Here is an 18,480-nt window from a genome sequence, read left to right as displayed (position 1 = left end):
GAGCAGTGCGCTCCTGAAGAAAGATGATTACACAACCCCTTTAAGTTACAATGTAAAATCAATCCACAACTTTGAGACCATAATTCGGGAGAACGAGTTCTTATTCCAAAATAAGAAATAAAAAAATATAGAAATATATTAAAGGAGATTTAACTAATACATTATAGTAGTAGTAATTGTAGTAATCCGATGGGCTGGAGCAAAGAACTCAAGCTCTGAAGCCACATGCAAATGGAAATGCATATGTAACGTATCAATGCACTAAAGGCCCCATCACACTTAGCGACGCTGCAACGATCCCGACAACGATACGACCTGTCAGGGATCGTTGCTGCGTCGCTATGTGGTCGCTGGTGAGCTGTCAAACAGGCAGGCTCGCCAACGATCAGGGGAGCAGCGACATCGTGGAAAGAATCTTTCCACGATGTCCTGCTCCTGGTTACCAGCCTGCTGAAGCAGGAGCAGGCTGGTAACCATGATAAACAGCGGGTTACTGGGGGCACACGCGCACCTAGTAACCCGCTGTTTATCATGGTTACCACTCTGCTACGGTGATCGGGAGGTTACCGCTCACTTTAGCAGGCTCGTAACCATGATAAACAGCGGGTTACTAAGTGCGCGTGCGCCCCTAGTAACCCGCTGTTTATCATGGTTACCAGCCTGCTCCTGCTTCAGCAGGCTGGTAACCAGGAGCAGGACATCGTGGAAAGATTCTTTCCACGATGTCGCTGCTCCCCTGATCGTTGGCGAGCCTGCCTGTTTGACAGCTCACCAGCGACCACATAGCGACGCAGCAACGATCCCTGACAGTAACCCGCTGTTTATCATGGTTACCAGCCTGATCGCTGCTCCCGCTGGTTACACACAGCGATGTGTGCTGACCAGCGGGAGGGCAACGACCAAAAAAAGGTCCAGGACATTCTGCAGCGATCAGCGACCTCACAGCAGGGGCCTGACCGCTGCAGTGTCACACATAGCGACATCGCTGGTGAGGTCGCTGTTGCGTCACCAAAACCGTGACACAGCAGCGATCTCGCTAGCGATCTCGCTATGTGGGATGGGGGCTTAAGAGTTCTTGTGAACTCACACTTTTTGGGAACAATGGGAGTCTCAGCAACCAAATCCCCAGAGACAGTAATGTAGATAGAGGACATAGGACGTTTACTCCAGGCCAACTTACACTGTGGGGTTTACCCAGATCTCCAGTTGCGCACCACTCTCGACTGTAATGGCGTCCTCAGATGCTAACAAATTTAAACCCTATGGTAGACTAGGGAGCCATGGGCTTCCAGCCATACTTCTCTCCATCTTATAGGCCACAGATTTATTTAGATCTCCTGGAAACAAAATGACTGGGGCAAGCGCAGGATATCAGTTTCAAGATGCATGTAGCCAGGGTTGGACTGGCCCACCAGAGAACATTAGACTCCTCCAGTGGGCCCTGGCTTCTCCTTCAGGGGCATCCATAGTGGCAGGTTTCGCAGATGCTATGACGCCTTCGATGTGGGGAGAACCCAGAGCCACCATCTGGATTTAAACAGTATCTCAGCGATTAGGTGGTGATCAATCGAATCAGCAAGCGCGATGTCATATTTATATAACGCCGGAAAGATGATGTCGCGCCAGGTTGGGCACTCAAAGCAACCAAAAGAAGTGCCTCAGATATCAGCAGGTAAGAGGAGGCGCTACTACTTCCATGCAGTAGCCACAGACCACTGTCATGGCCGATAAAATGGGACGTGCGAATCAATTTGCACGAACTCTAGTTAAATTATTATTAAGGGCTCTCTGGCGGCATTACTAGTATTTATGAGGAACTCAGAGGGACGGTATTACTTCTAAAGAAGACACTTATGCGGCATTAGTTTTTGGGAGTACTAAGGGGGCATTATTAGTTTTTGAGTGGTACAAAAGGGACAGTACTACTCAATGAGGGCGTCAAGGCATTAATATTTTACAGGTAATTTTGCACATTTTAGAATTCACTCAAAGGATTAGCATTATTTAAGTAGGCAATATTACTTTCTAGGCAGGGCTGTGGAGTCGGTAAGCCAAACCTCCGACTCAGACTCCTCAATTTCCATGCCACCGACTCCGACTCCCTCATACATGGCTCATGTTTAAGTGATAAATTTACTGTAGCACAGATTCATCTCAGCTAAAAGTCTAGACCCTTAGATCAGGAATAAGACAGACATTTATAGGACATTTCATAACTTTACCTAATTCTTATGAAAAAATATTCCCCACAAACAGCATTGAATTACTGTACCCAATTTATTATATATTTTAGGAGTCAGAGTCGGTCCATTATATACCGACTCCGACTCCACAGTCCTGTTTCTAGGGGTCACTTATTAATTTCTAATGGGGCATTCTGGGAATTACAATCTTCAAAGGGATGGACAACTAGCATTATCACTCTCTAGTGAGCAAAATCAGGGTGTCTATTTTTTTCTATGGTGAACACAGAGGACAGTAATGTTTGCCAGGAAGCAATTTTAGGGTCTAAAAAACACAACGTGAGCACAGAGGCACAAAGTGGAACCCTGTTGCCATTTGTGTAGGTTGGGAACAGGTGGGGAATGTGTTAGAAATGTCAGAAGTGAAATGTGTCTTTATAAGATTCAGTAGACATAAGACGTGGCCGGAAGAAGTAATCATGATGGTCTGGGCCACATAGGGTAAAGGGGGAAAGTGAACAGCTCCTATCAGGAAGGACATCACCGGTGAGTTATGACATGTATCTGAACTGTATCTGGATGTCTGGTAGCTACCACTACATGGTCCTTAAATAATGGTAATATTGGTATTGAATGGTGATTTTTATTTAGTAACAGACAGCTGGCTGTCCACTGATTAGCCTCCATGGCTGTGTACATGCATTAACTGGATTGGGGACCTCTCAAATATGTTGTGTCACCCCCTACTCCCCTTCATGCTGAAGCCCTAGCTACCTCTGCCAAATGATCACACAGTTATCATGTATTCCGTGGATTGGTGATAAATGTCGTTTATAGGACAACCCCTTTAATTCACAACAATTTATCACCCTGCTGTGTTACATTGAAAAGTAAATGCACTTTGCTGTGACAGCGGCTCAAGTTTCAATTGCACAGTTGTATGACTGGTCCGTGTGAGAATATAGGGGCCGATACTGTATATAACAAGTGTCTAAGATCAACCAATCATAGTGCAGCTTTCATTTTTTTCAAGCAGTGTCAAGAATGAAAGTAGTGCTGTGATTGGTTTGCTATGAGCAACAAAGACAGATGTTTGTTTTGTTAATTGAGGCCTAATAGGCCTCAAGGTGGAAATAACTGATATGTGAGTGAAATCGAAGCCTGCATTCAATTGAAGCTGCCGGATAATGTTCTGCATCTTTGCTACGAAAAACGAGAATGAATCAGTAGAATTGAATTCCGCTTTAGGAATAATAAATATGGACACCGCGCTGTCATATGTCTATGTGATAGAAGTCCAAAACACCTCGAGAAACCCCTTCCCTACGCCAGCATCTGCTAATCTACAAATAAGCTAGACTGCTTGATGAAAAGGCCAGTATCGATAGGCAACGTAAAAATACACTTAAAGGGGCTCTCGAAGTTTGGAATGAAAGTCTGCAGTCACAATATATGACTGAGACTTCTGAATCCTAACAGTGCTAACCACTGAGCCACCGTGGATTATTTTACTACATTGCTCATTTAGATTTCCCTTTTTTAGGGAATTTACACTTGGATATTTGTATTTTTTGGGAATTGTCCTTTCTGTAACTGTATAAAAAAGTAATTTCTTTGGATTTAATTTGATATATTTCCTTCTATATTTTGTACATCTGTCAAACCCAATTAAAAGCATGAATGCTAGGATGGTTTATCCATCTACTGACCACATACACAAGGACCTTTTTTCCCTTCTGTGTTATGCACTGCTTCTAGACATTTTTTTATGTATTCTAAGGTTTTATTGTGACATAAAAGTTGATATATTTGATTATTCTTTGGAAAAGTCTTCTCTCGTCATAGGTTTATATGTAAAACCCTTTCATTCCAAGTAGCAGCTTCTTTCTGAATGGAATCAGAATAAAATGTAGTGCAGGATCATGGAAACTACTACCAGATTATAGGAATTTCTGAATTGTGAGATGCCAGATTAGGGGAATGTGACTAAATGTGTAATTGAATAAAACCATATACACACTAATGTATCACTGTAACAACTGCTGAGTTCTATAAGTCCCGCCCCCTGTCACTGGTGAATCCTATGCACGCCACCCCCTATCACTGGTGAGTTCTACACGCCCCGCCCCCGTCACAGGTTAGTTCTATACGCCCCGTCACTGGTGAGTTCTATACGCCCCGCCCCTGTCACTGGTGAGTTCGATAAGCCACGCCTCACCCCCTTTCACTGAGGAGTTCTATAAGTCACGCACCCAGTCAAAGGTTAGTTCTGTACGCCCTCCGTCACTGGTGTATTCCATACGCCCCCCCCCCTGTCACTGGTGAGCTCTATACACCCCACTCCAGGTCACTGGTGAGTTCTATACACCCCGCCCCCTGTCACTGGTGAGTTCTATACGACCCGCCCCAGATCACTGGTGAGTTCCATATGCCCCTCCCCCTGTAACTGGTAAGTTATATACGCCCCGTTCACTGGTGAGTTCTATATGCCCTGCCCCCTGTAACTGGTGAGTTCTATACGCCCTGCCCCCTGTAACTGGTGAGTTCTATACGCCCCGCCCCCTGTCGCTGGTGAATTCCATACGCCCCACCTCCTGTCACTGGTGAGTTCTATATGCTCCACTCCCTGTCACTGGTGAATTCTATACACCCCGCCCCGTCACTGGTGAGCTCTATATACCCCACCCCGTCACTGGTGAGCTCTATACACCCCGCCCCCTGTCACTGGTGAGCTCTATACACCCCGCCCCGTCACTGGTGAGCTCTATACACCCCGCCCCCTGTCACTGGTGAGCTCTATACACCCCGCCCCGTCACTGGTGAGCTCTATACACCCCGCCCCCTGTCACTGGTGAGCTCTATACACCCCGGCCCGTCACTGGTGAGCTCTATATGCCCCGCCCCACCCCCCTGTCACTAGTGAGTTCCATACACCCAGCCACCTGTCACTGGTGAGTTCTATATGTCCCACTCCGTCACTGGTGAGTTCCATACGCCCCGCCCCCTATCACTAGTGAGTTCTATATGCTCCGCCCCGTCACTGGTGAGTTCTATACGCTTCGCACCCAATCACTGGCGAGTTCTATACGCCCGCCCCCTGTCACTGGTGAATTGCATATGCCCCACCAGGTCACTGGTGAGTTCTATACGCTTCGCACCCGGTCACTGGTGAGTTCTATACACCCCGCCCCCTGTCACTGGTGAGTTCTATACGACCCGCCCCAGATCACTGGTGAGTTCCATATGCCCCTCCCCCTGTAACTGGTAAGTTATATACGCCCCGTTCACTGGTGAGTTCTATATGCCCTGCCCCCTGTAACTGGTGAGTTCTATACGCCCTGCCCCCTGTAACTGGTGAGTTCTATACGCCCCGCCCCCTGTCGCTGGTGAATTCCATACGCCCCACCTCCTGTCACTGGTGAGTTCTATATGCTCCACTCCCTGTCACTGGTGAATTCTATACACCCCGCCCCGTCACTGGTGAGCTCTATATACCCCACCCCGTCACTGGTGAGCTCTATACACCCCGCCCCCTGTCACTGGTGAGCTCTATACACCCCGCCCCGTCACTGGTGAGCTCTATACACCCCGCCCCGTCACTGGTGAGCTCTATACACCCCGCCCCCTGTCACTGGTGAGCTCTATACACCCCGTCCCGTCACTGGTGAGCTCTATACACCCCGCCCCCTGTCACTGGTGAGCTCTATACACCCCGGCCCGTCACTGGTGAGCTCTATATGCCCCGCCCCACCCCCCTGTCACTAGTGAGTTCCATACACCCCGCCACCTGTCACTGGTGAGTTCTATATGTCCCACTCCGTCACTGGTGAGTTCCATACGCCCCGCCCCCTATCACTAGTGAGTTCTATATGCTCCGCCCCGTCACTGGTGAGTTCTATACGCTTCGCACCCAATCACTGGCGAGTTCTATACGCCCGCCCCCTGTCACTGGTGAATTGCATATGCCCCACCAGGTCACTGGTGAGTTCTATACGCTTCGCACCCGGTCACTGGTGAGTTCTATATACCCCGCCCCGTCACTGGTAAGTTATATAGGTCCCGTCACTGGTGAGTTCTATATGCCCTGCCACGTCACTGGTGAGTTCTATATGCCCCGCCACGTCACTGGCGAGTTCTATACGCCCCGCCCCCTGTCACTGGTGAGTTGTATATGCCCCACCACATCATTGGTGAGTTCTATACGCTTCGCACCCGTCACTGGTGAGTTCTATATACCCCGCCCCGTCCCTGGTGAGTTCTATACGCTTCGCACCCTGTCACTTGTGAGTTGTATATGCCCCACCACGTCACTGGCGAGTTCTATACACTTTGCACCCTGTGACTTGTGAGTTGTATATGCCCCACCACGTCACTGGCGAGTTCTATACGCTTCGCACCCTGTCACTGGTGAGTTGTATATGCCCCACCACGTCACTGGCGAGTTCTATACGCTTCGCACCCTGTCACTGGTGAGTTGTATATGCCCCACCAGGTCACTGGTGAGTTCTATATGCTTCGCACCCGGTCACTGGTGAGTTCTATATACCCCGCCCCATCACTGGTAAGTTATACAGGTCCCGTCCCGTCACTGGTGAGTTCTATATGCCCCGCCACGTCACTGGTGAGTTCTATACGCTTCGCACCCTGTCACTTGTGAGTTGTATATGCCTCACCACGTCACTGGCGAGTTCTATACGCTTTGCACCCAGTCACTGGTGAGTTCTATACGCTTCGCACCCTGTCACTGGTGAGTTGTATATGCCCCACCACGTCACTGGCGAGTTCTATATGTTTCGCACCCTGTCACTTGTGAGTTGTATATGCCTCACCACGTCACTGGCGAGTTCTATACGCTTTGCACCCAGTCACTGGTGAGTTCTATACGCTTCGCACCCTGTCACTTGTGAGTTGTATATGCCCCACCACGTCACTGGCGAGTTCTATACGTTTCGCACCCTGTCACTTGTGAGTTGTATATGCCCCACCACGTGACTGGCGAGTTCTATACGTTTCGCACCCTGTCACTGGTGAGTTGTATATGCCCCACCACGTCACTGGCGAGTTCTATACGCTTCGCACCCTGTCACTGGTGAGTTGTATATGCCCCACCACGTCACTGGCGAGTTCTATACGCTTCGCACCCTGTCACTGGTGAGTTGTATATGCCCCACCACGTCACTGGCGAGTTCTATACGCTTCGCACCCTGTCCCTAGTGAGTTCTATACGCTTCGCACCCAGTCACTGGTGAGTTCTATACGCTTCGCACCCTGTCCCTAGTGAGTTCTATACGCTTCGCACCCTGTCCCTAGTGAGTTCTATACGCTTCGCACCCTGTCCCTAGTGAGTTCTATACGCTTCGCACCCTGTCCCTAGTGAGTTCTATACACTTCGCACCCTGTCCCTAGTGAGTTCTATAAGCTTCGCACCCTGTCCCTAGTGAGTTCTATACGCTTCGCACCCTGTCCCTAGTGAGTTCTATACGCTTCGCACCCTGTCCCTAGTGAGTTCTATACGCTTCGCACCCTGTCCCTAGTGAGTTCTATACGCTTCGCACCCTGTCCCTAGTGAGTTCTATAAGCTTCGCACCCTGTCCCTAGTGAGTTCTATACGCTTCGCACCCTGTCCCTAGTGAGTTCTATAAGCTTCGCACCCTGTCCCTAGTGAGTTCTATAAGCTTCGCACCCTGTCCCTAGTGAGTTCTATACGCTTCGCACCCTGTCCCTAGTGAGTTCTATACGCTTCGCACCCTGTCCCTAGTGAGTTCTATACGCTTCGCACCCTGTCCCTAGTGAGTTCTATACGCTTCGCACCCTGTCCCTAGTGAGTTCTATACACTTCGCACCCTGTCCCTAGTGAGTTCTATAAGCTTCGCACCCTGTCCCTAGTGAGTTCTATACGCTTCGCACCCTGTCCCTAGTGAGTTCTATACGCTTCGCACCCTGTCCCTAGTGAGTTCTATACGCTTCGCACCCTGTCCCTAGTGAGTTCTATACGCTTCGCACCCTGTCCCTAGTGAGTTCTATAAGCTTCGCACCCTGTCCCTAGTGAGTTCTATAAGCTTCGCACCCTGTCCCTAGTGAGTTCTATACGCTTCGCACCCTGTCCCTAGTGAGTTCTATACGCTTCGCACCCTGTCCCTAGTGAGTTCTATACGCTTCGCACCCTGTCCCTAGTGAGTTCTATACCTTCGCACCCTGTCCCTAGTGAGTTCTATACCTTCGCACCCTGTCCCTGGCACTTAACCCTTCCTGTACAATCAATAATTGCAGACTCATTGCCATTTCCAGACACTGCACTCATATATACACCTACTGTGGCCCCTGATGGTCCACAGCCCCAGTATCAGCACTTATGCCCCTTATTACAGGCTGCCCTTTGTACAGGATCGGTAGGTTTAGGCACACGGGACTGACAGCTACTTCCTAATGTCGCACACAGAAGACTGAACGTGATGTCACCTGTATGTCAGGCTCCGGGAGAGTCATCTGACCAGTCCCCTGCCGCAGCACCACGGACTAAGGGGCCCAAGACTCCTCCGCGAACTGCACGTTGGATAGGCAGCGCTTATTGCACGGAGCCGCTAGGTGGCGCAAGTTAACATAACAGGAGGCACAAACACGTACAGGAGATAGAGCATGCCCACATTACGCTTTTTTTGTCAGAGCTTTATTGGCATGAAAATAGGAAACAATTAACAAAACCGAATTCAGCGTGTAACTTCTCTCCTGTAATGTTATAATAAAGGTTTATCATTTATACCAGCGATAAGTAATGCAGGCGGCTCCACATGCTGTTATATTCACGTGTCACCTGCCTGTAATGATCATGGCTGTGGAAATGGGAAGAATTAGTAAAGCTTCCACTAGATCTGCCTGCGGAAGATTTCCACTCTCCGACCTATTGACCAGTAAATTTCAGTCCTTCAGGACTGACTATTATTATTATTTCATCCCCAAATTCCATAAGATTTCATTTATTTTTTCATTGACAATAAAAAAAATTCTGCAACAAAACTGCTTTGTGTGAACAAACCCTCCTAAGACATTATTTTCTTTTAAAAAAAAAATCATGATTTTTGTGTTTTTAGAGTTTTGCACATGCGTTTTTCATTTTACATTTTATTCAAAATCTATGGAAAAAAAAAGATAAATCTAATGATATTTCCCACAGCAACAAGTTTGAATCCTACAAGATAACGCCGTCATGGATCCACCTAATGAGGAAATACAAAAATGTCATTTTATTAAATACCAGAGAAAGAGAACAGCACAAAACATAAAAATCATATGGAAAAGAAGCATCAGCACGCACCAAAATACAAGATCATCAGTGTGTAGGACGCAAGGATAAATGACATAGATGACAGTTAAGTTTAAAAATACATAAAACTACTTAAAAAAAATAAAAAGAGGGCGGTGAGAAAAGGGGGGACAAAAATTAGTCTGGCCACTTCATATCATCTTGTTTGTGTGTGGAGACAGGATGTTGCCTGCTTGCTGGTGTGTTTCAGGTCAAAATGCCCATTTCAAGATTTCTTCTTCAGCATACGGAAACAGAAACATGACCTCTTCCAGTATTTTGATATATTCAAACTGGTCCATGGTACCTGGTATGCGATGAATGGGCCCAACTCCATAGTATGAGAAACATCCCCAAACCATTATGCTAGCACCTCCATATTTTAAAGTGTCCACAGTGCACTGTGGCTTGAATTCTGTGTTTATGGGTTGTCTCTAGTGGTGGGCGAGCACTAAAATGCTTGGGTGCTCGAAGCTCGGGTCGAGCACATTGGAATACTCGGGTGCTCGACCCGAGCAACGAGCCCAATGTAAGTCTATGGGAAATTCGAGCATTTTTCTGCATGGGGCATTATATGGGGGGGGGGGGGGGGGGGAGTGACATCCTGCATGGGGCATTATATGTGTGTGTGGGGGGGGGAGTGACATCCTGCATGGGGCATTATATGTGGGGCCAGTATCCTGTACGGAGCGTCATATGGGGGCCAGTATCCTGTACAGAGCGTCATATGGGGGCCAGTATCCTGTACAGAGCGTTATATGGGGGCCAGTATCCTGTACAGAGCGTTATATGGGGGCCAGTATCCTGTACAGAGCGTTATATGGGGGCCAGTATTCTGTATGGTGCATTTTATGGGAGCCAGTATTCTGTGTGGAGCGATTCGCCGCTTTCTGAGCTATTGTGGAATTTACAATAGATATCGCTCGTGTATATTTCTCTGCGGTATCTGTGCATCATGAATTGTGCATGTGTTAAAGGGGCCCACTGAGACTCTTTCGCCCGGAGCCCAGAAAAAACTGGTGCCAGCCCTGAATGGTACCTTACAAAGGTTTCTTGCAAATAGTTTGGCTTCATGTAGGCGTCTTCTGAGGGTTGCAGGACTCACAGGTCACTGAAGATCTTCTCTGATATCCTTAAAGTTGATAATTGGATGCTTCTTTGCCATTCTTGTGATTCTATGATCTATGCGGATGGTAGTATTTGTTTTCCTACCGCGCATTTTGGGTTTTGTTTACCATTTTAAAGAATTGGAAATCTTTTTAGTTGTTCAGAAAATAATTGCCTGCTCTTCTTTATATTTTTTCTCCTCTCCAATCAACTTCTTGATCAAAGTTCTTTCACCTTCGGTACAATGTCTGGAACGACCCATTATACTCACTGAGCAAGGACTAAAACCAGCAGGTACATTTGATGCCCTCCTCCTTTAAATAACGGCCATAATTGACACCTGTTTCCTCACAGAATGAATAACCTCGTTAATTGAAGTCTGCACTACTATTAATTAGGACACCCCCTTCATTAAATGAGTCACTTACACCCAATTAGCAATGTGCATGTCATGACTGTCGTGTCTGGTGGATGCCCATTACTCGCCTACACCTAGTCATGAATTTTTTCCCATGTTGTATGATCTTTTCTGCCAAAAGCAGTAATTAAAACACATTAGTGATGTCAGACTGCTATTATTTAGACTGCACATAACTGTACCTAGTTTCAGCATGCTTATAATTAACAAAGTGGGTATGGACGACACTTCTATACGTAATCTGTACATTTCATTTTATTACTAGCTCAAGAATCAGAGATCACACACCATGAAAAGGATAGACAACACTTTTAATATTTCTCTGATATATTCTCAATTTAACACATTTAAATAGATGAGTGATTAAGTACAGGAATACTTGGGTATGAGAAGGTCATGGAAGAGGTACATAGTACCAAAAACGCTATACACAGCCTTCTTTTGTATATTACCAGACAATACACAGGGTAATCTTAACTGCTGCATCAATGTCATTCCCAAAGCTGGAAACGCAACATAAAATGATTTATACTGTAATGGGAAAGGAAAAAAAAAAAGGAAAACATATAAAAACATATAAACAAGGATCAAACTCCCCAAATTGCTTTACAGAGGGAATATTCTCACTACTAAAAGCACAGCAGTGTAACGGAGTGTGGCATTAGGAGCATTGGTAGTGCCCCGAAACGCGATGGAGTCCAACGCAATGGTATGAGAACCAGTGACGGATCCATGCTAAATACTTGTACGTCCAAGGATCATCTGAAAACATAGATCCAAAAGATCACTGTTCTGCAGCAACCAAGTGCCAAGACGCAGCATCACCATGAGATCCAGGGGTTCTTCCAGACAAAGGACTAGCACTTGTGTCCCAGAAAGAAATTGCAGCATAGATAAGAGATTGGTTTCTCACTGTACAAAGAAACCTTCCATATTGTTTTTTCCCCCCATCTCTATAGAACAAGGTTCAGAAATCCAGACACTATCATAATATTGAAGAAATGAGGCTTTACCTTTAAACCCGCTAGGGTGGATTCACACGTAAGCCACAAATCTCCTGCATAAACTGTACGCTGTGCAAATCACCTGCTGGAGAGTGAGTTTTGCAGCACTTTTCAATCAAAATCCAAATGAAAGATTTGCAGTTTTTGCAGCGGATTTGTATCAGTTACTGTGTGATCCCAACCATTACACAAACGTTACCAACCAAATTGCTTCCACCTTCTGACAACATGAATTTAATAATGAATGAAACTTTTACTGAAAAAATAAATAAATCTGCGATGCTTATTAGCTTTGCAAGGAATTGTAATGTATATGAAGAGCAATAAGAAATTAAGGCATGGTCTAGAATTAGAAAAACAAAAATGCTTCTTCCAGAAACAGCGCCACTTTTGTCCATAGGTTCTGTGTGGTATTGCAGCTTAGCGCTTATATAGAGAACGGTGTAAGCTGCAGTAACACACACAGCTGGTGGAAAAGTGCAACATGGTTTTTGGAATTTTTGTTTTAATCCTCTAATATACTATGAAAACAAAATAACTGTTCAAAACCTTTACAGGAGTTGTTGTAACTTATCATCAAGTGGGTAAAATTCTAAAGTGTTTTTATGAACATGGAACTTTCCAATTCACCTCTTATTAAAAAAAAAAACCCTCTTTGTTCTTAAGAACAAAGGACAAGACTACCAGCCACCTTTGGAGTCCATGAGATGTGAAGTGTTTCCTAGGCAAGGAGTGTAGCACTTACAAGCTCTTTTCTATAGAGCTAGCCCTGAAAATGACAGGATCTAACCAGTTCTCTGAGTCTGCAGCATTGGCGGAGTACAGTATCAGTGAGCTGGTCAGAGCCGGCCCGAGCTTTCATTTTACAACTTGGACTCTGCAGCATTGGAGTAGTGCAGGGTAAAAGGTGAGAAAGTAAAGTTTTGGCAGGATCTGATCAGCTCACTGCTCCTGCACTCCTCCAATGCTGAAGAGTCAAAGCAGAGAAAGGAGTTTTGGCAGGATCTGACCGGCACACTGCTCCTGCACTCCTCCAATGCTGAAGAGTCAAAGCTGAGAAACGAATGTTCAGGAAGGATCTGACCAGCTCACTGCTCCTGCACTCCTCCAATGCTGCAGAGTGAAAGCTGAGAAAGGAATGTTCAGGAAGGATCTGACCAGCTCACTGCTCCTGCACTCCTCCAATGCTGCACAGTCAAAGCAGAGAAAGGAGTTCGGGCAGGATCTGATCAGCTCACTGCTCCTGCACTCCTCCAATGCTGAAGAGTCAAAGCTGAGAAAGGAAAGTTCAGGCAGGATCTGACCAGCTCACGGCTCCTGCACTCCTCCAATGCTGAAGAGTCAAAGCAGAGAAAGGAGTTTTGGCAGGATCTGACCGGCACACTGCTCCTGCACTCCTCCAATGCTGAAGAGTCAAAGCTGAGAAAGGAAAGTTCAGGAAGGATCTGACCAGCTCACTGCTCCTGCACTCCTCCAATGCTGCACAGTCAAAGCAGAGAAAGGAGTTTGGGCAGGATCTGATCAGCTCACTGCTCCTGCACTCCTCCAATGCTGCAGAGTGAAAGCTGAGAAAGGAAAGTTCAGGCAGGATCTGACCAGCTCACTGCTCCTGCACTCCTCCAATGCTGCACAGTCAAAGCAGAGAAAGGAATGTTCGGGCAGGATCTGACCAGCTCACTGCTCCTGCACTCCTCCAATGCTGCAGAGTGAAAGCTGAGAAAGGAATGTTCAGGAAGGATCTGACCAGCTCACTGCTCCTGCACTCCTCCAATGCTGCACAGTCAAAGCAGAGAAAGGAGTTCGGGCAGGATCTGATCAGCTCACTGCTCCTGCACTCCTCCAATGCTGCAGAGTGAAAGCTGAGAAAAGAATGTTCAGGAAGGATCTGACCAGCTCACTGCTCCTGCACTCCTCCAATGCTGCAGAGTGAAAGCTGAGAAAGGAATGTTCGGGCAGGATCTGATCAGCTCACTGCTCCAGCACTCCTCCAATGTTGCAAAGTGAAAGCTGAGAAAGGAAAGTACAGGAAGGATCTGACCAGCTCACTGCTCCTGCACTCCTCCAATGCTGCAGAGTGAAAGCTGAGAAAGGAAAGTTTGGGCAGGATCTGACCAGCTCACTGCTCCTGCACTCCTCCAATGCTGCACAGTCAAAGCCGAGAAAGGAACATCAGGGCCAGCAACACAGCAATGCCGCTGGCCTGAGTGCTCAGTCACCTCTCACTGGCAACCAGGAAGCCGGGAGGCTGGGGAACGTTAAGCTCCTGAAGACAACTTCTTTCATGTCGAGAATATAAGTGGTGGGACGTTCCCCGCCTTCTATGTAGCCTTTCATAATGGTAATGGGAAGCTGTGATACACCCCATGAAAATGTCTCAGCATGTTGGCATTGATTAAAGTGCTAGATTAATTATATACTTTATCCTTTGGTTTTTCTTCATATTAATCCTACACAATTTCTAGAAAACATTGTGAAATGTCACAATTCATTATGTGGTGCACGTTTCATATGCATTCATGCATGAGCCCCACTAGTCGATGTCAATTGTGAATCTCAGAGTTTCAAGGCAAAAAGAGATGTCCTAGGGCCGCGCACTCTCCTCACAGACGGCCTGTGACTTCAGCAGGATTAATGTTTCTTCTCATTTTTTTAAAAACAGGATACTGAATATTTATAGGAAAGAAGTTGAAGTGCACATGTGAATAAAACAATGGCCAGGGATCTCAAGCTCTGAACCCCGATGTCGTGCATGCATTGCCAACCTAGAAAACTAAAAAGGAAGCTAAACTCTACGTAAAAAAAATAAAAATGTAACAAGAGAAACTGACGCTCTGGTAATATCTCCTGGTGTGTCTGTGTCAATGTACAATGTGGATAAACGCAGAAATAAGATCTACGGCCGGGCCTACAGCTTTAATGAAGTTTTGGGTCCTTTGTCGTGAGATAAGCTATAATCTCAGTGAATAAAGAAAGAACGGATTGACGGCATCGAAAGAAAAGAAAATAATATTGATAAAAGTTATTGTGAATGTTCCTCGACTGACTTGTGACTGGACGCCTCAGGCCATCAGCTTTCTACACGAACACCCAACTCATGGTTTCCAAGATAAAATAAAAATTATATTTCCAGTGTAGATGGAAGGAAAGTTACTAGAAATGTCCTGAATTGTTACTTCTGTATCAGGCGAGTGCAGCATCTCTGATCCGGGCAGAGCATCTCTGATCCGGGCAGAGCATCTCTGATCCGGGCAGAGCATCTCTGATCCGGGCAGAGCATCTCTGATCCGGGCAGAGCATCTCTGATCCGGGCAGAGCATCTCTGATCCGGGCAGAGCATCTCTGATCCGGGCAGAGCATCTCTGATCCGGGCAGAGCATCTCTGATCCGGGCAGAGCATCTCTGATCCGGGCAGAGCATCTCTGATCCGGGCAGAGCATGTCGTCACACTTCATATGCGTTTCACCTTCATTGTCACCTTAGCAAGTGCTCTGCTCACGTCTTCAGTAGATATTATAAATGGGACAGGATTATAAGGGAAAAAAAAAACCTGTGTCTTTCTTCTATTTCTTAAAGGCTTTCATTCTGTCACTGGCTGTAATTGCTTTATACTGTGCAGCACAGTTGCCCAAACACAGCATCCATAAGTGCAAAAGGAGATCCAGTGTCATTTCAGACAGAAAGCCGTGTGAAGGCAGGGGTCACTGGTCTTATATCTGGTAAAAAAAGCAGAGAAATACACTTAGCTAAAATGAAATGTGAAATTATTTGTCATTAAAACTATAAAAAAAAATAGTTTTTCATTTAAAATTATTTATATTTTGTAATAAACTGTTATTTCTGAGCTTTTGTTTTTCCCTCCTCTTCTTCCAAGAGCCAGAACTTTTTTTTTTTTCACCAATGTAATTGTATATCAGGACTTGTTTTTGCAGGACAAGTTGTAGATTTGAAGGACAACATAACTTTTAGTATACAATAGACTGAAAAATGGGAAAAGAAATTCCACGTGGTTGTAAACTGGTGAAAAAAAAGCAATTCAGACTTTTTTGGGTGGGTTTTTACAGCATTCTGTGTGCAGCAAAAATGACCTAGCAACATAACCTCATTGATTAGCTGTAAAGATGATGCGCGGTGTGGACGTGACGGCACCGTTGCAGCTGTAATCTGAGCAGGATCGGTGCAAGCTAGCTCATGACCCGGGGAGGTTAAGTACCTTCTCTGTTTGCTATTTTAGATATTTTGGAGCATTTGAGATCCACTTTCCTTAAAGCGAAAAACCCCTTTAACACTTATTATTTAGCCTAGGAGGCAGACCACCACTGCCGTATAGCTTGCTTAGACGTTACAGAGTGCATTCCAGCAATAATGGCTAGCTTCAAAACAGTGGTAAAGGGAGTCTTCCCTTCTCCCCTACTTGATTTCCATCCATCTCTCCCTTTTCTGGCTTTATAAAGCCAGAGCTGGAGGTAGAGATAGAGGGAAAACAAGTAGGTGGGAAGCTGAACTTTAATGTAACCGCAACCGGGTCCGTGTAGGTGGGGACCCACCGAAGCCAGCATAAACTTCAACTGCATGTGTGTCCTTGGACGCACATTCAGCTGAAGTGTATAGCGGCGCAGAGACCCGCCGGGTCCATGCAAGACAATACATGCTGCAAGCCAATCAGAAGCCAGCAGCCGACATTGGCGTGCACGTGACTAGGGGAGCACGGCAGTGACGTCATGCGCTCCCGTCGCTTGCACACTGAAGTCAGCTGTCGGTTTCAGAAGAGGACGCCGCGCAGTGGAGGAGCAGAGGAAAGGTGAGTATCCCTCATAGAACTAATATTATAACAGTGACATTTGATGTCCTATACAAGGTGCGACATGATAAGGGCACCCGCGACCCCAGGGCACACTGACCTTAGTAGGTGATTCTGGTGGAGGATTCCACTGTGCCTGCTGCATCACATCATTGACAATCATCTTTGCTATCTTCCAAGCCATTTCCTCTTGAGCCTAAAATAAAACAGGAGTTTGTGAATAGATGAGAATATCTCTGATAAATCCACTATAAGACTACGCTCACATTGGAATGCAAAAATCTGTTTGAAATTTGCTGAAAAATCCACTTTTATATCAAAATGAATTTTGCTGTAAATATCATCCCTCCCCTATGGAAGGGGAGAAATCCCCCCCCCTACCTCCACATAAGAAAAATGCACAGCATTTACATTCCGTGTGGACACTTTACGCCTAGTCTCTACACAGTATTTTTGTTTTACAGCTACAAATGCTAATGCAAGATAAAGCCTACAGAAAAATATAAAAACTACATAGAAGTTTAGTTTTCCATAGGTATTGAAAAGGTCATCTTATAAATTAAAAGTTATTTCCCCAAAAAGGCAAGGATATCTAGAGAATCGCTGGGGGTCCTGACACTGGGAAACCCAGCGATCTTGAGAGTGGAGCTACACAACCTGATGAATGGACACTGCAGACCGCAGTCTGAATGAGGCCGAGGGCCAAATACGTGATCTCTGCTCAATTCATTGTCAATCTGATTGCCAGCAAGAGCGGAGCGCTGCTCCGGCAGTCCCAATGAGGTTGTGCATGTGCAACTCGGCTCCACTTTGCAGAGCCTTGCTTTCAGGTTGCAGAGCCCCGTTCTTGGGGATCCCAGCAGCCGGACCCTTAGTGATTGGCAAGTAATCCAAAGGATAGAGAATAACTTGCTATTTTGGGAAAACCAGTGAAACCAGAGAAATACAAAACTACACACAAAAAACCTCTTGTAAAAGATGTTATAAACTATTCAAAATTTTCACAAGTATTTCAGAATTTGTAAGAATAGAAAAGCAAAAACAATTAAAAGAATAAATGAGAAATATATAAATATACACACTGGATAAAAGCAAATCCTTGGAAAGGAGCATCATCATGTATGGAGATATCTACCTCATCTGTGTTGCCCTGGACCCATTTCTTCATGGCTTGTGAGAACATTGACCCTAAGTGGAAATAAACACTAGTTATCTATGAAATAAATCAAAGAATCTGCAAAACATATGGAAAAAAAAACGTGTTCTGCTTAAAATGGAGACATTCACCTTTTGATTTCTTCACGTCTGGCTCCGGCTCCGACTCTCTGAGAAACTGGCCTAGATCACTCACTGTACCGAAAGTCATTTTCCTGGCAGCAAATGAAAGAAATGAATGTTAGTTACAAATATAGATACGACTGGATGAGAGTGATAAAATGCCGGCATATATGGAATCAGGTATATAAACATGTCCCAGATGTGTGACATATACATAAAAGTGTCTCACAATGGAGGAGGATGGGAGTACGTCATCCATACGCAGGCCATTACATTGCAAACTTATGGAATTAAATAACATTTACTAGAAATGAGTGAATCGATTTGCAACAAATTGGGTTTGTTATGAATTTACCAAAAATTTGGGATTTATTTATTCACTTATATAGCGC

The 18,480-nt window shown here is 45.7% G+C and overlaps 2 protein-coding genes across 3 annotated transcripts in view; both read right to left on the bottom strand.

Moving 5' to 3' along the window:
• CTPS2 (CTP synthase 2) overlaps nucleotides 1–8,799 on the bottom strand; it is a 235,292-nt gene extending 226,493 nt beyond the window's left edge. The window contains exon 1 of one of the 2 annotated variants that reach the window (XM_073668039.1): nucleotides 8,643–8,799. The gene's annotated coding sequence lies outside the window, so the exon portion shown is untranslated. The remainder of the gene's footprint in view (nucleotides 1–8,642) is intronic. The other variant, XM_073668038.1, reaches the window with a different exon arrangement.
• A 3,208-nt stretch (nucleotides 8,800–12,007) lies between these two features.
• AKAP10 (A-kinase anchoring protein 10) overlaps nucleotides 12,008–18,480 on the bottom strand; it is a 46,034-nt gene continuing 39,561 nt past the window's right edge. The window contains exons 12-15 of the mRNA XM_073668037.1: nucleotides 18,098–18,180; nucleotides 17,946–17,998; nucleotides 16,911–17,006; nucleotides 12,008–15,725 (exon numbers count right to left, since the gene is read on the bottom strand). Of these exons, the coding sequence (XP_073524138.1) occupies nucleotides 15,720–15,725; nucleotides 16,911–17,006; nucleotides 17,946–17,998; nucleotides 18,098–18,180 (238 nt within the window). The 3' untranslated portion in view covers nucleotides 12,008–15,719. The remainder of the gene's footprint in view (nucleotides 15,726–16,910; nucleotides 17,007–17,945; nucleotides 17,999–18,097; nucleotides 18,181–18,480) is intronic.

This window comes from Phyllobates terribilis, unplaced genomic scaffold, assembly GCF_046119375.1.
Source record: "Phyllobates terribilis strain yellow unplaced genomic scaffold, ASM4611937v1 Scaffold_2__4_contigs__length_985480577, whole genome shotgun sequence".
In the NCBI taxonomy this organism is placed as follows: domain Eukaryota; kingdom Metazoa; phylum Chordata; class Amphibia; order Anura; family Dendrobatidae; genus Phyllobates; species Phyllobates terribilis.
The sequence above is the reverse complement of the archived record's forward strand: the minus strand, read 5'-3'. Positions and strand labels throughout refer to the sequence as shown.